Genomic DNA, 15,359 nt, shown 5'->3' on the forward strand with positions numbered 1-15,359 from the left:
TTTTCATATAGTCTTTGTCATTATATTTCAATCAATTCTTTATTATATACGTTTTTTAATCTTACTTTTTAATTTCTTTTTTTTAACTTAAACGTATTTTTTATTTGCTAAGATAAGTCATAATGTGTTGCTACTGTATCAGTAAAATTGAATATAATATAATACTGGCAAAAGCTTAAGAGCAGAAACTGTATGGAGAAATAAAAAAATAGAATAATTTTTTATTAAAAAAAAGGTAGAGTTTTTTCTCATAAAGAAAATTATCTCACGCTTCAGTCAAGTTTTTTTTTTTTTTCCTAATAAGCTATCCTCTATTCACATTAAATTAAATGATATTTTTTTGTAATTGGTATTTTTTTGTTCTGACAGTAGTTCTTGTATGTTTTAAAAATAGAGTAGAAACCTCACATTTTTAGTAAAATTAGAAAAATGAGTCTGATAATTTAATTATAAAGAGTAAGATTGTTAAGAGAAGTTTCTCCTGAGGAAGTAATCTTAGGCTTCAATGTGATACTGACATTTCCAATAAATATATAGTGCTTTCAAACATTATTATGAATTCAATCTTTGAAGCTTCGTCCTCCACCACCATAACCATAATAAATTAAATTATTAGTATCAAAGAAGCTTATGCGATCCTTTGATCTTTGGCCATCTTCATAATCATATATATATGTTTCTTCTTCTTGCACATCCTCTTCAATATTAGATTCTTGTAATCTAATAACCGACAACTACTAAACATGTTTTCCCAGAAAATCTTCATTAGATCATTCTCTTCTCTTCTTTTTCTTCTTCTGATTCTTCTGAGAACATCTGTAGCTGATGGAGATAGCCAAAAGGTGGGTGGGTGGGTGGGTGTGTGTGTGAATTTCACTGTTTTAATTATTATATGGAGGTTTTTAACTGTTTGATTTATTATTACATGTTGGAGATTGTTCATTATTTTTTTGTTTTTCTCTGCAGAATTTCTACATTGTTTTCTTGAGAGGTGATCCTGCTGATGAAAGCCCAGAAAATAATTTGCAGATTGAGAGTACTCATTTGAATGTTCTATCTTCTGTAAAAAGAAGGTGCGTAAATGGCCTTACCAACTCAAATACTCTATCTTCCTTCTCTCTGTCTCTATCTCTTTCCAATCAGAAAATTAAAGCAAGAAGACAACAAAATTAAACTAGACATAATTTTTAAATATTAATTAATTTATTATCAAGTTCTTCAAGAAAATCATTGCGAGTTTAATATATTTATCATTATGTGTTCGCAATTCGTATCGTACGTAGCCACCATGAAGCAAGAGAATCGATGGTATATAGCTACACAAAGAGTTTCAATGCGTTTGCTGCAAAATTATCTGAGGAAGAAGCCAGAAAGTTATCTGGTATGTGTTTATTATTATCATAATTATTTTTTAAAAATAAAATTCTGGTTTAATTATTTCTCTAGCCAGAATATAGATTTGCTAACTTTTGTGAATTAATATGCAGAAATGGAGGAAGTTGTTTCGGTGATTCCGAATCGATATCGTGAGCTACACACAACAAGATCATGGGACTTCATTGGCTTACCTTTAACTGCTAGGAGAAGATTGAAGCTGGAGCGAGACATTATTGTTGGTCTTCTCGATACAGGTTAATTATTCTTTTTTTCTTTTTTTTTTCTTGCAGAATTTCTATATTGTTTTGATGTAAGTTATCACTGCTTTGTAAATAACAGTCCCTCTCGTTTTAAATATAGGAGCTAGCAAGGGTTTATTTGTTTTAGTTTTAAATATAAGATCTTAATTTACTTTATCTCTCAAATTTATAATTTTTTAAAAAACTATTCTTGTTGATTGTACATGTTAAAGGTGTTTCTATTAATACGGGTAGTTTCAAATATAAATGATTAAATGAATATTTTAGAAAAAAAAACTAACATATTTTTTACAAATAAATAATTCAACTAAATTTTTTATGTTTGGTTTGGATGGAGGGGAAAAGTACGAGAAAAATAAAGAGGAGAGAATACTATGAAAGAAAATAGCTAAAAATAGTATAAAAAACTATTTATTATTTTTATTGTTTTTCTTCCTAATATTCTTTTTTCCATATTTTTTTTCAAGGGTCGAGCTTTCAGTGAATTAATTACCAATGTCCTACTTAGACCTATGTGGGTCTCTTTTTCTCACATATAGTTTTTTTTTTTTAAGGAATTGAATATTTTAAAAGTGTATTAGGTGTTGTTTTAAGACTTAAAGGGAATTTAAACTTTGATCCATTTTAAATCAAGTATAAAAAAGACAAAGAAAAGAAATAAGGGGACGAGTGGAACTCAACCTGTCAAAAATGAATCCCATTATTATTCATACGATACTATATATGCCTAAAATAATGCATTTTAGAAAATTTTGAATCCTTATTTATTCCAATATCTCATCACTATATTGGTGATTATAGGATGATGTTTTAATGGTTTTATTTTCTGTAATTTCATTTTCTTTCATGAATTGATATGATAAAGAAATGGACTTTATTTGTTGATGAGGCAGGGGTGACACCTGAATCAGAAAGCTTCAACGATGATGGGTTAGGTCCTCCACCAGCAAAATGGAAGGGATCTTGTGGACATTTTGCTAATTTCTCAGGATGCAACAAGTAAATTTCCTTTCCTAGCTTGTGTTTCACATTGATGTTGTTCTACACTATAATTAGAAAATGAATGTCATGCATCAAACATATTTTTCGTATTTCGTTTTGTCTCGTTTCATGAAATTTACTTCAGACATTTGCTGCGACAAAAGTGGGACCTACTTTCCGAATTTAGTACCAAAAAAAGGAACGTTTTCCTAATCTGAAAATATCCAGAATATTACCCAAAAAAAAAAATAGTTTCACGTTTTAAAAGTCTAGTTTTTTCTTTATTAAATTACCCCTTTAAAAAATGAGATAAACACTTTTTTTAGAATTATAAGTGATAATCTTTCACCAAAAAAGAATTAGAAGAAATAATCAATTGATAATTTCTTTCTTCACATTTATTAAAGGAAAACGAAGGTCGAGTAAATAACTCACATATGTCTGTGTGAAAGTTCATACCACACTGTTGTACTCAAATAACAGCAGTCTTTTTTAATGTGAAATTTTCATTTGGCTTTAATCCCAAAATTTTTATATCCAAATCTGAATATGCAAATTATTTTTAAAAAAATTATTGTATGGGTAATGTTTTTTTAAAAATAAAAAGGAAACATAGTCATTGGTTTCTATAGTTTCGTTAATAATGTTAAGTTACAGGAATATAATGACTAAACAAATTATGAGGACTAAAAGCAAAAGAAGAATCACATTTAAAGACCACTTAAATAAATTATTCATCAATAAGAACTAATAATAAATTTCATTCAAAGAAAAGAAAATCATATTTTCATTTTAATAACAATTTATTTTATATTAATTCTTATTTATAAATAATTTTGTTGAGTGGTCCTTGGATGTAATTCTTCCAAAAACAAAACCCAATAAAATTATAAGAATAAGTGATTATATTTTTTCAAAATAAAATAACCATGTATACAATCCTGAGAATGCAAAATATACACTTGTTATATGAATTTTGTTAGAAACTTTGATAGAAATAGAACGTATAAAACTGTAAATATATATAAATTTCCCTCTTTAAATTTCAAATATCTTAGCTAGTAACTATCAGAAATTTCACAAATCATACCATAGCCTAATTAATTTATCTAACCAAGTGTACCCTTTCTTATTGTCAAAACTCTTGAAGCAAGCTCATAGGAGCCAAGTACTTCAAGCTAGATGGCAATCCAGACCAAGAAGACATACTGTCTCCCATAGATGTGGACGGCCATGGCAGCCACACTTCCTCAACAGCAGCCGGAAACCTAGTCCGGAACGCGAGCTTATTCGGGCTGGCCCAAGGGACGGCTCGTGGGGCAGTGCCATCAGCAAGAGTGGCGGCATACAAGGTATGTTGGGAGAGCAGTGGGTGTGCAGACATGGACATACTTGCAGCATTTGAAGCAGCCATACATGATGGAGTGGATGTGATATCAATCTCCATCGGAGGAGGCGATCCGAGCTACGAGAAGGATTCGATAGCGATCGGATCCTTTCATGCTATGAGAAAAGGGATCATCACTGTGGCTTCAGCTGGAAATGATGGCCCTTCTTTGGCCAGTGTTGTGAATACTGCACCATGGCTTTTTACTGTGGGAGCTAGTGGCATTGATAGGCAGTTCATCAGCACTGTGCAGTTGGGGAATGGAAAAAATGTCTCTGTAAGTCTCATTGATCTCTTCTTGGCGTTAATGAAACTAGCACTGTATGTTCAAGATGAATTTTGTTCGGAAAAATTGGTGGCCACAAGGACCACAAAAGGCCCAAATATTTGGGCATAAGTCTCGGGCGAATTCAGAAATAAAGCCTACAAAGGAGTATGGTTCTTGAGGGACAATATGTTTTTCAGTAAAATTATCAAAATACCCTTCATTTTTCTGCACTTATCTCCAGATTACGGATTATTGAAGATTCATGGATTACTTCAACAGATTAGTGAAAAAGAAGGGTATTTTGTTATCTTCTCTGGAAATTAATTGTCACTTCAGGACCATTGTTCTCTACAAGCTTTATTTCTGTCTTTGGAAATTATGCCCTCTTTGTGGTCCTTGTAACCAATTTTTTCCATTTTGTTTTGCATGTGTATATATAGAGTACTAGTACTTTAGGTTGAACTTTTATCAAACTTCAGAGATTGAACTTTAGATGGTTCAGAATTTTGTGAAGTTTCTTGAAGCAATTATTTTTAACTGTTGCATTCGTTGAGATAGTTTTACGTTGTGCCATATGAGGCTGAGACAAAAGAGAATTGACAAAAGAGAATGTACATGACAGATAATAATTTTTACAAGCTAATATGTCACTTTATCGAGTAAATTTTCACGGTGAAATTATTTGTTCAATTATGTGAATCAATATATATATATATATATACACATATTGCAGGGAAGAGGGGTGAACACTTTCAATCCAAAGCAAAAGCAATATCCTCTTATAAATGGAGCTGATGCAGCCGCAGCCTCGGCAAGCAAGGAAGAAGCTAGGCAAATATTAATAATTTTTCAACAGCTTAAACAATTATTAGTCACCGTCATGATATGTTAATATAGAATTTGATTTAATTATTATTAGCTGCTTCATTTATTTATTTAATTTGGTTGCAGATCCTGCTATGAAGATGCCTTGGACCCAAAGAAAGTGAAGGGAAGGCTTGTTTACTGCAGACCAGATTCATCTGGTTCGGAATCTGTAGTGAAAGGACTCGGAGGCATTGGAGCCATAATTGAGAGCGAGCAATATCTTGACCTTGCTCAAATTTTCATGGCTCCTGCTACAGCTGTTGATACCACCATTGGTGAATCTATCACTAGTTACATAAAATCCACCAGGTATAATAACATCTTCCTTTATCACCTCAAGCTAACACACTCAAGCATAGAAAATTATATGAATGACAACTTTATATCTGGTAATGGAATACTTAGATTTGGATCTCCTGAGATACATTAATTAGGGATGAAATAGAAGGATCAAGCTTCTTTTTTTTATTTTTTTGGTTTTGGTCTATCAAAGGGACTTGGTTCCCCTCCTCCAACCCCTATTAAATATGAACAGTCTAGATTTAAATATTTTAATTTTAACTTTTATTTTATATTTATTAAAATAAAAAATTATAATTTTTTGTTAAATCTGATTAGTAATTTGGATGGTCCAAATTTAATATAGATAATCCTAATTTAATATTAAATATGTACGGTAAAAAATATATCTAAATAGTTAATTTATAAAAATTAAAAAAATTATTAAATATAATCACCAGTCTAGACAATTTAAATTTAATATGAATGGTCTAAATTTAATATTAATTTATTAAATTCAAACTTTCCAAGTTAGTAATGAAACATGTTTATTACTTTCTTCATTCAAAAATGTAAAGTATTTTTAATTGAATCTTACCCTCTAATAAAAAAGTTAATCATCTTTAAACTAACACAATCTTTCCATATTATCCCTATTTAATAGAATATTTCACCCTAAAATAAATATAAAATAATTTATTCAATAAGGAACTTTTGAAAAAATGTAATAACTATACCTTAAAAGATTAAAAATATTTTATATTTTTTAATATCTAACTCTTAAAAAAATACCTTACATTTTTAAACAGAGGGAATATAATTTTTTTAAATTTTTTTTATAAATATAAAAAAATATTTTAAATCTAGACACCCAAATTCATTGTCCCTCATGGGAGGGATAGCGGAGGGAATCCAACTCCTTGTCAAAATGGATAAATAAACTTGCGCCCGGTCACATTTGGAGAAAATTTAAACCCATTGAGAGATACATGAAAAGGTGAGACCTACATCTATAGAGGTAGGGCCCACTCTTCTTCACCTTACTTTTCAAGGAATGAAATATTTCAACCGATTTTAGATTCTTTGACACTCATATGTAAAATTAAACAATAGAGCTTAGTATTAAAATTTGAGCTAATTCATACGGTTAAACCAATAAATTAAATCATTAAATCAATGTCTTGACTGATTTTATAAAAAGTTTCATTTATAAACTATCAGGTTACAATTCAACTATAATTTTAACCATTAATATTTAAATTAATTTTTTAACCAATTCACTTTTCAATAGCTTATAATGGAGTGATGTTGAAAACTTGTCACTATTAATCCACTCATACTTAGAAAATTAGTCGCATTATAAAAGCTAAGCTTTGGATACTTGAATTTGGGTCAAATCATAATCAAGGATGAAGTAGCAGAGTCAAGCTTCTCTCCAAGTTTTTTCGGGCTTTGGTGCGTCTAAGCGCATACAAATTTAGCCCAAGACAAGACCATAAAGAATCAAAACTGTAAGCAGAGAGAAATACATGAACGCAGGGTGAGAGGCCCACATCTATAGAGGTGGGACCCACTCTGGTTACCCCACACCACTCGAGTTTTAGGAGAATTAATGAAGTATTTTAAAATATCCAGATTATTTATAACAGTCATATGAGACAATTAAATTGATCAGTACTACTATTAACCACACATTACATATTTCATCCTTTCTGATAACTGATGTGAGGTTTTATCATGTTTAATTAAGATCACCATCAGCAGTGATATATAAGACCCATGAAGTGAAGAAGTCAGCACCATTTGTTGCTTCATTTTCTTCTAGGGGTCCAAATCCAGGTTCCATTCATATTCTCAAGGTAATAACCATTGATGATTAATTGCAAGCGTAATTAATTTGAATCACCACCAACATTTAATTAAATGATATGACTGATCAGAGATTATTTGTGATGTGTGCAATGATGATGATGATGCAGCCTGATATTGTAGCTCCTGGGATCAACGTATTGGCATCTTATACACTGAGGAGGTCAGTGACAGGTGAGAAAGGAGACACTCAATTTTCAAAATTTACACTAATGTCTGGAACTTCCATGGCTTGTCCTCATGTCTCTGGAGTAGCAGCTTATGTCAAATCTTTTCATCCAAATTGGTCTCCTGCTGCTATTAGATCTGCCATTATCACTACAGGTGTGTAATTTTTCTTTCTTATATGTTTATTGAAATTTTATATATATATATATATATTCATAATTTAGATGGACCTTGTTTTGTTAAAATTCATAATGCATTCCTTTCTATTTCAAGAAAAACTTGTGTATTATAAAAAAATAGAAGGCAAGATTCCATAATCTCAACAAAGCTCAAGAGAGACATTTGCGTAATCTTTTTGTTTTCATGAAAAAAAAAAACTAAGTATGTGTTAAAAATTTATAAACCTAATTAAAGTATACACAAACGTTCCGTGGAAATACATAAAAGAGGATATCCATGTAATTTTAACAAAATTTATATGTCTATATAATTTATTTTTTATTTTGAATAGAAATTCATGTAAATTTTGAAACTAAAAAAATTGTAATTTTAACAGAATTTAGAAAGACCATGCTTAGTTCATTAGAAAAATAAAACAAAAATAACTTTACTTAATTATCAAAAATAAAAAAATACACATAATCATCAAATATAACAGACATGCGCAGAAACATGCTAACGCACGCTTGCACAAAAAAAAAAAACACACATACACACACAAAAGTAATTGAAATGGAATTTCTTCTTCCGTATAGTATTATAAAGTACTTTTAATAGAATTATATCTTTTAATGAATTAATTAATTATTTTTAAAGTTAAACAGTTTTTTATATGTTTACTCTTATAATGAATAGGATGTCTTAATTAAAACCTTATTAATCACACAATTAGTTAAGGGTATTTTTGAAGGGGGAAAAAACATTGTTAATTTCATTTTAAAAGACTCAAAATACTTTATATTTTTAACATAATACTTTTAAAAAATATCTTATAATATTAAACAGAGAATACAAGCTGAATTAATATAGTCCTGGCTTCCAGTACTTTGACACATATATTGGAGTGATAATATTTCAACAAATGAAGTTTAGTTTTGTGCAATTTAGTGATACAAAATATGTTGTATTTTGGCTGATATATGTTGGTTTCATGTGTGGCATGCGTACATGAAGCCAAACCAATGAGCAAGAGAGTGAACACGGAAGCAGAATTTGGTTACGGAGCAGGTCAAGTGAACCCAACAAGAGCCAAAAACCCTGGTTTAATCTACGACATGGACGCCCTCTCCTACCTTCAATTCCTCTGCCACGATGGCTACAACGGCTCCGATCTCTCCGTCTTCACCGGCTCTCACATCAACTGCTCCTCCATCCTCCCCGGCCTCGGCCACGACGCCGTTAACTACCCAACCTTCCAGCTTAGCTTGCAGTCCAAGAAACCCTCCACACTCGCTGTGTTTCGAAGGACAGTCACCAATGTAGGACCTGGTCCTGCCATGTTTAATGCCACCGTTACGGCTCCTAAAGGTGTGGAAGTCACGGTGAGTCCGATGAGTCTGAGTTTCTCAAGGACGCTTCAGAAACGGAGCTTTAAGGTTGTGGTTAAGGCTAAGCCCATGGCTAGCATGAAGATTGTGTCTGGTTCGCTTGTTTGGAAGAGTTCACGTTATGTTGTTAGAAGTCCTATTGTGGTTTATAGTCCATAATGGGAATTACGTATTAATTGAACAATGTGTTAATCAAAATAAGTTATAATGCAAACATAATTAAAATCATCCTTAAAAATATTGTTTTAGGTATAAAAAAAGTGTTCCATTCTCATCAAATACAAAATGCTGAGGTATTATTGGCTTGCCTCATATCAAGTTGAGGGGACTTAATAAGCAGGGAACCCAAATTAAAGTAATCCAAATTAAATAGTGTAGGATCGACTTTTTTGGGCAGCAAGCCCAACTACCACAAAGTTTTAATACTATTGCATTTCCAGGATTCGAATAAATATTAGACGAAGACCTGTGAAAAAATGATTAATTACTTGTTTGTGATTTAATTACCAATCTCTTTTGTTCAATATTTGTCAATCAAATAGAGAAATTTATAACTTATCTTATATGTTTTTTTTTTTGCACAAATTCTTTATAGACCTATTCATAATTAATTTTTTATCTAAATTTTTCTTTGTAAATCATTAATATCTATATATAGACACACGTACATACGTATGATGAAATAACTCATTCTTAAAATTTTTTTATGTATACTATAATAAGAAGAAAACAATTTTACCAATAAAAGTTGATCTATGTGATAAAGATTTTGCTCATAACTTAAAAGATCAAGAAATCAAATCTTATTACTAATACAGGGACTTTATTGATGGATAGTTTATAAATATCTTTGTAAGAAATTTTTAAATTTGGACGCATATCCTGATCCTAGTACCTCACTTACCTAAATTTTTTTTAGGGATGAAAAAAAGATTTACATGCTCAAATTTGAGTATTGCGTGAAGGTAATTTTTTCATGTATAATGTTAAAAAAGGGGTAAAAGGGCAAAAATACTTGTAAAATAGTCAGCCATGGACACCTAATATCTTAAAGTAAAAAAATAATAAAAATATCCATAACATTATATGAGTAGGTGCAAAAGTGATAAGATCATTAACTTTAGCCTAATACCGTTAACTTTGATCATTAAATATTGACTGTGCATGCCACGTGTCCGTCTTTGTTGACATGAACTAATAAAGGGGCAAAAATATCTGTGAAGTCACCAACCAGGAGCAAAAATACTCATAATGTTACCAAAATTAGTGAAAAAATGATCAATCCATTAAATCCCTTAAATTTTAACTATTTAGCTTATACTTAAATAAAAGTTGACTATTTTTTCATTGACATGAATAAAAATATTTCTAGATGAAATTCTCTAGAGTTTTATCGGTCATGATATGAACATGTGATAAAATGTCATTTTGACTAAATCACTTATTTCTTTGCAACAATGGTGAAAACCATTTGAAAATTTTAAACTTATTATAAATGAAATTACTAAGGTTGTGATAATGTTCTTAAGGTAGCGGCAAAAAAAGTGTGCTCAATCTTAATCTTTAAATGTGTACAACTTATTTCATTATATTGAATATCAAGTTTTGCAGACAAAAAAATGAGTGAAAAGGAAAGAAGAAAGGGAGTGAGATACATGGCGATGGAAAAAAACCATGTGGCATGAATTTTGACAGATTGATCATTAATTATAGGTACTAATATGATGATCAACCAACATTCATAAAAAAATATTTGGGAATATTTTTGATCTATATCAACAAAAAAATAATCAACTTTTACTTAGATGTCAGCTAAACAATCAACACCTAAGAGATTTGATGGATTAGTCATTTTTGCACAAACTCTAATAATATTATGAATATTTTTGCTTCTGGCCAATAATTTTATGGATATTTTTAACCTTTTATTAGTTCATGTTAACAAAGGGTGACACATGACATGTACAATTAGTATTTAACAGTCAAAGTTAACGGTTTAAATTAAAGTTAACAGTCTGATTACTTATACAGCTACTCATATAATATTAAGAATATTTTTATTTTTTTATTTTTACTTTAGGATAGTAGGAGTTTTTAATTGAAATATTTTTACTTCTTTACCCTAAAAGAAAATCATATTTAATCTCATCCAGGCAACCACCTAATGATTGTGAATCACATGTTGGCTACGAGAAGTCAAAACATAATGTAATGATGTGATTGCACACTTGCACGCAAGACGTTGCGTGGCGTGACGTAACCCAACCTTGAATTGGACTCCAAGGAACGTTCGAGATCGCATCAGAATGATATGTGAAAATCATGGATCATCATGAAGATGTAGATGGTGATGTACACCAAAGCAAGCCCATAACAATTTGTCTCTATGTAGAAACAATTTCATTTTTTTTGGACAAAAAAGAAAACTACGCATTTAAGATATCTAAAATTTCAAAATTTAATTGTTAATTATTTTAAAAATCAAAGTTATATATATATATAAGGATAAAAGAGTAAATTAATTTTTAAACTATAAGTTCAAAAATATATAAAATCTTAAACTTATTTTTTATGTAATAGTATCATTCAACTTTTAAAAATAGTATAATTCAATCATTTATCATTAATAAAAATTACTTTGACCATTAGTTATCTAAAAAATAACTTTAAAATTACAAAATAAGACTCATAAATTTTTTTGGTCCTTTTTCTATAATTTTTATGTCTTTTCTTATCATTTTTTTAATTAACTAGTGATTAAAGTTAACTTTTGTTAATGATAAGTGTTATATTGCACTATTTTTAAAAGTTAAAAAAGAACATTATACTAAAAATAAGTTTGAAATCTTAAACGCTTCTGGACCTATAGCTTATTAGAGGTCAATTTACTCTTTTATCTTATATATAAAGATAATAAAAGTTCATAATTAATTATGCAAAAAAAAATATGTATAGAATTTATTATTGTTTGTGTGTGAACATTATTAGAGATAAAGAAATCTCATATCTAATAATTAAAAAATATATTAAGAATATATAAAACATATGATATGTCTAACTAAATTATTTAAGTCATTTTGATGAAGTAGACTATATTCTGAACCATAATTAATATAAAAATTTAACATAATATCAAGTGTGATTCAATCTAGGGATGCAAAAGGAAAAAAACAACAACGAAAACAACAAAAAATTAAAAAAAAAACAAAAGAAGAGAAAAAGATATTAGAGAATGGAAAGATATTAAAGGAGGGAGCGTGAATATTATGGACCTAAGGTCTCAGACCAAAAAAGTACAAAACCATACAAGGAAAAAAAAAGTTAAAAAAAGCTACTAAAAAGAAGATTAGAGATAAAGTCATTAGGTCTAGTAGAAGAGGAGGTTGTTGTGCAACATAAAAAACTAAGGTTTAAACTCTTTATTGAGAGAATTGTTTATATTTAATGTCTAACTATATTTTGAATTAAATTCCCTCCTATAAGAAAATACCTATAAGCAATAAAAAAAACATTAAAAATCAAGAAATCCCACATCTAATGATTAAAAAATTAGAAAATAAATATAAAATTTGAGATATACCTAATTAAATTGTTTAAATTATTTTTGGTAAAGTAGACTATATCCTCAAATATAATAATTAATGTAAAAAAATTTGACAAGCATGTGTGTGTAACTTATGCAATTATTTTAATGACTTCAGATGAATTGTGCATGCAAACGCTTTTAGCCGCCTGTGGCATTAGATGAAACTAATACAATTAAATTGAAGTATCTTTGAAAAGTAAATGATTATTCTGAATTATTTAAATAATTTTAATTCATTTTCTTCAGATGAACAGTATCTAGCAATTCCACTTCCCTTGAACAGTAAGATTCAAAGAAATGAAAGTGTGCAGATGGATTGATTGATCATGAAGCACCAATTAACCCCACTTAATTGCTTAATTAGAAGTCTCACCCAAATAATGCTCCAAAATGGGTTTGGTCATCATCATTTTGGTTTCTGAACAGCTTCGCACACATGACACCACTAAATTTATTGGACTATATAGTAAATCCCATGATGTCCACAAACATGCATGTAATGTTTGTGGAAGTAGTATTGACTTCTATCATTAGTCAAAGAAAGAAATAATGATCAGCTGAAAATATTGAATAACTTGAATACAGAATAATTGTTTTGCCATCAATTAGAGCGACCGATGTCATCAATTGGCTGAAAGATGACAAACAAAATTGTTTAGTTTCTGTTTCCAATTTTTTATTTTTAAAATTTGTTTTGTAATACAGTATTTAGAATTGTTTTTCAAAACAAAAAATGAAAATCTATTTAATTATTTTAATTAAAAAGTTTGAAAATTAAAAAAATAAATTGACAATAATAGTTACATGTGGTTAATAGTAGTAATTTATAATAAAAATTAATCAAACTAATTATATTTTTTAATAATTAAGTGTAACATGTTTTGAAAACAAAAAAAACTTTAAGATGTTTTCATTTTTTATTTTTAAAATTAAAAAATTAGAATATATTAAAAAATAAATTCAAAACATTTATCCAAACAAGTTTTTAATTTTTTTTATTTTAAAATAGAAAACAAAAATCAAACAAGCCCTAATACTTGTTTGGATGGATATATGATGGGATGGAGGAAATGTTTTTTAATCTATAGTCCATTTAATGAAATTATACTAATTCAATCAAATAAAATATTATGTACCATTTTTTATGGCTTTTTCTTTATAATAAGACGTCCACTTCATTTCTTGCTTTTTTTTTTTACTATCATTAATATTAAAATAAATTTATATTTAATGCCATATGAATGTTATAATTTTATTGGTTTAACCTGAATGATGTGATATACCAGTCTATCTAAAAATGTATTCTCTCTCATTTGAGTCAAATTCGAAAACTTGTTCTCTCCACCGAAATCTTTATATTTGATTTCTATTAAAAACATGGAGAAAACATGCATATGTTGGATATTATAAAATATTTTTGAGTCTTTTAAAAGAAATTATTATAACTTAATAATATTAATTATTTTTAAGTCTATTTATTATTTTATAACATATAATTTAAACAACATATTATTTAAAATTATTTTTTAATTGTGATTAAATAGTTTTATATCCTAACATTATAAGATCTGCTTATAAAATACAGTGCTTGCTACAAGTTCAAAAAGAGCTTTTGTGTTCTCAGCCTTTCTCTTCTCTTTTATCACACTAATTCACTTTGCAATTACTTGAATTTATTATATGAATTTTCATTGTTTTGTGTCCCTGTGTTTAGTAGAAAGAATTTGTTTAATTCTAAGAAATTGTCGCACGATCAATTCAGTATGATGAAATAACTCTTAAGGATAATATCTTTAAACGCAATTTAGACTATAATTTTAGCAACCAGTGCCAACAACATATACATCACATGCTTCTTCCCCTTTTTTTCCCTTTTTTTTTTACTTTTCCTTTTATATTTTACCTGTTTTTTTAGTTTTACCCTCCTCTTTACTTTTCCTTTTATATTTTACCTGTTTTTCTAGTTTTACCCTCCTCCTTACTTTTCTCTCCATCTAAACATAAGATAAGAGCGGGAAGAGTGAGACAAAAAAGTTATCAAGACACGGCATTATTGCCTACAAATCAAATCAATCTCCTTCTAAAAATTTATATTGTTTGGATGAATATATTTAAATTTAAATTCAAAATATTACATTTAAAATTTATTTATTTAAAATCCTTCATTTAGATGTTTATCAAAAAAATCCTTTATTTGGGTGTAAAAATTTTTAAAAAGGGAAACAATCTAAAATTTTAAGCAGAAAAAGAAAATTAGAAGTGACTAGAATTTAGAAAAATTTTAAAATTACAAAAAAATTATAATAAAATATGAATTTATCCATAGACTATTAAGTATTCAAATGAGATATTTAACTTAAATCCAAGTTTGCATCTAACAACGCAACATAGATATTTTCTCATTATAATAATATCAAATTAAACTAGCCAGAACCACAAATAGTTTTAACTACTACTGATAACCAATAACTCAATCAGATTTCAGTTAACCTAAAATTTTTTATACACATATACTCTGATCATTAACCTAAGGGGCTTACACCAAGTTCAACCCAAACATAGAGGTAAATGATGAGTAATGCTTAGTGACAGCTCTTTTTAGCTACGTAGAGTAAAATATCTTGATAGCTTCTCTTTTTCATTCTTCTTTTCTTTCCCTTTCCTTTTTTAACCTTCAGTCTTCTTTTTACATGAATCTAGAGATAACCATTGAGATGATCGCATACCTCTTAATTCTGTGCTTCAATCTTGCAATTAACGTCCATTTTCC

The 15,359-nt window shown here is 28.8% G+C and overlaps 1 protein-coding gene across 1 annotated transcript; it reads left to right on the forward strand.

Annotated features, from left to right (window-relative positions):
- Positions 1 to 623: 623 nt before the first annotated feature.
- On the forward strand, positions 624 to 9,231 carry LOC129287697 (subtilisin-like protease SBT4.14). The gene is made up of 11 exons (XM_054923924.1): positions 624 to 842; positions 967 to 1,073; positions 1,284 to 1,381; positions 1,488 to 1,631; positions 2,531 to 2,636; positions 3,769 to 4,282; positions 5,007 to 5,104; positions 5,225 to 5,449; positions 7,170 to 7,278; positions 7,399 to 7,612; positions 8,630 to 9,231. Exons 1-11 carry the CDS (start codon positions 744 to 746, stop codon positions 9,160 to 9,162), a joined length of 2,247 nt encoding a protein of 748 aa, XP_054779899.1. The 5' UTR covers positions 624 to 743; the 3' UTR covers positions 9,163 to 9,231.
- The last annotated feature ends 6,128 nt before the right edge of the window (positions 9,232 to 15,359 follow it).

This window comes from Prosopis cineraria, unplaced genomic scaffold (genome assembly GCF_029017545.1).
Source record: "Prosopis cineraria cultivar Desert tree isolate PC_DT_omini unplaced genomic scaffold, ASM2901754v1 PC12, whole genome shotgun sequence".
Taxonomy (NCBI): domain Eukaryota; kingdom Viridiplantae; phylum Streptophyta; class Magnoliopsida; order Fabales; family Fabaceae; genus Prosopis; species Prosopis cineraria.

What these genes read in the sequence shown, in the direction of transcription:
- LOC129287697 (XM_054923924.1), top strand. Translation starts at nt 744, where the DNA reads ATGTTTTCCCAGAAAATCTTCATTAGATCATTCTCTTCTCTTCTTTTT. An exon ending in CTATCTTCTGTAAAAAGAAG is followed by an intron (nt 1,074 to 1,283) that starts GTGCGTAAATGG and finishes TATCGTACGTAG; the next exon opens with CCACCATGAAGCAAGAGAAT. An exon ending in GTTCCATTCATATTCTCAAG is followed by an intron (nt 7,279 to 7,398) that starts GTAATAACCATT and finishes ATGATGATGCAG; the next exon opens with CCTGATATTGTAGCTCCTGG.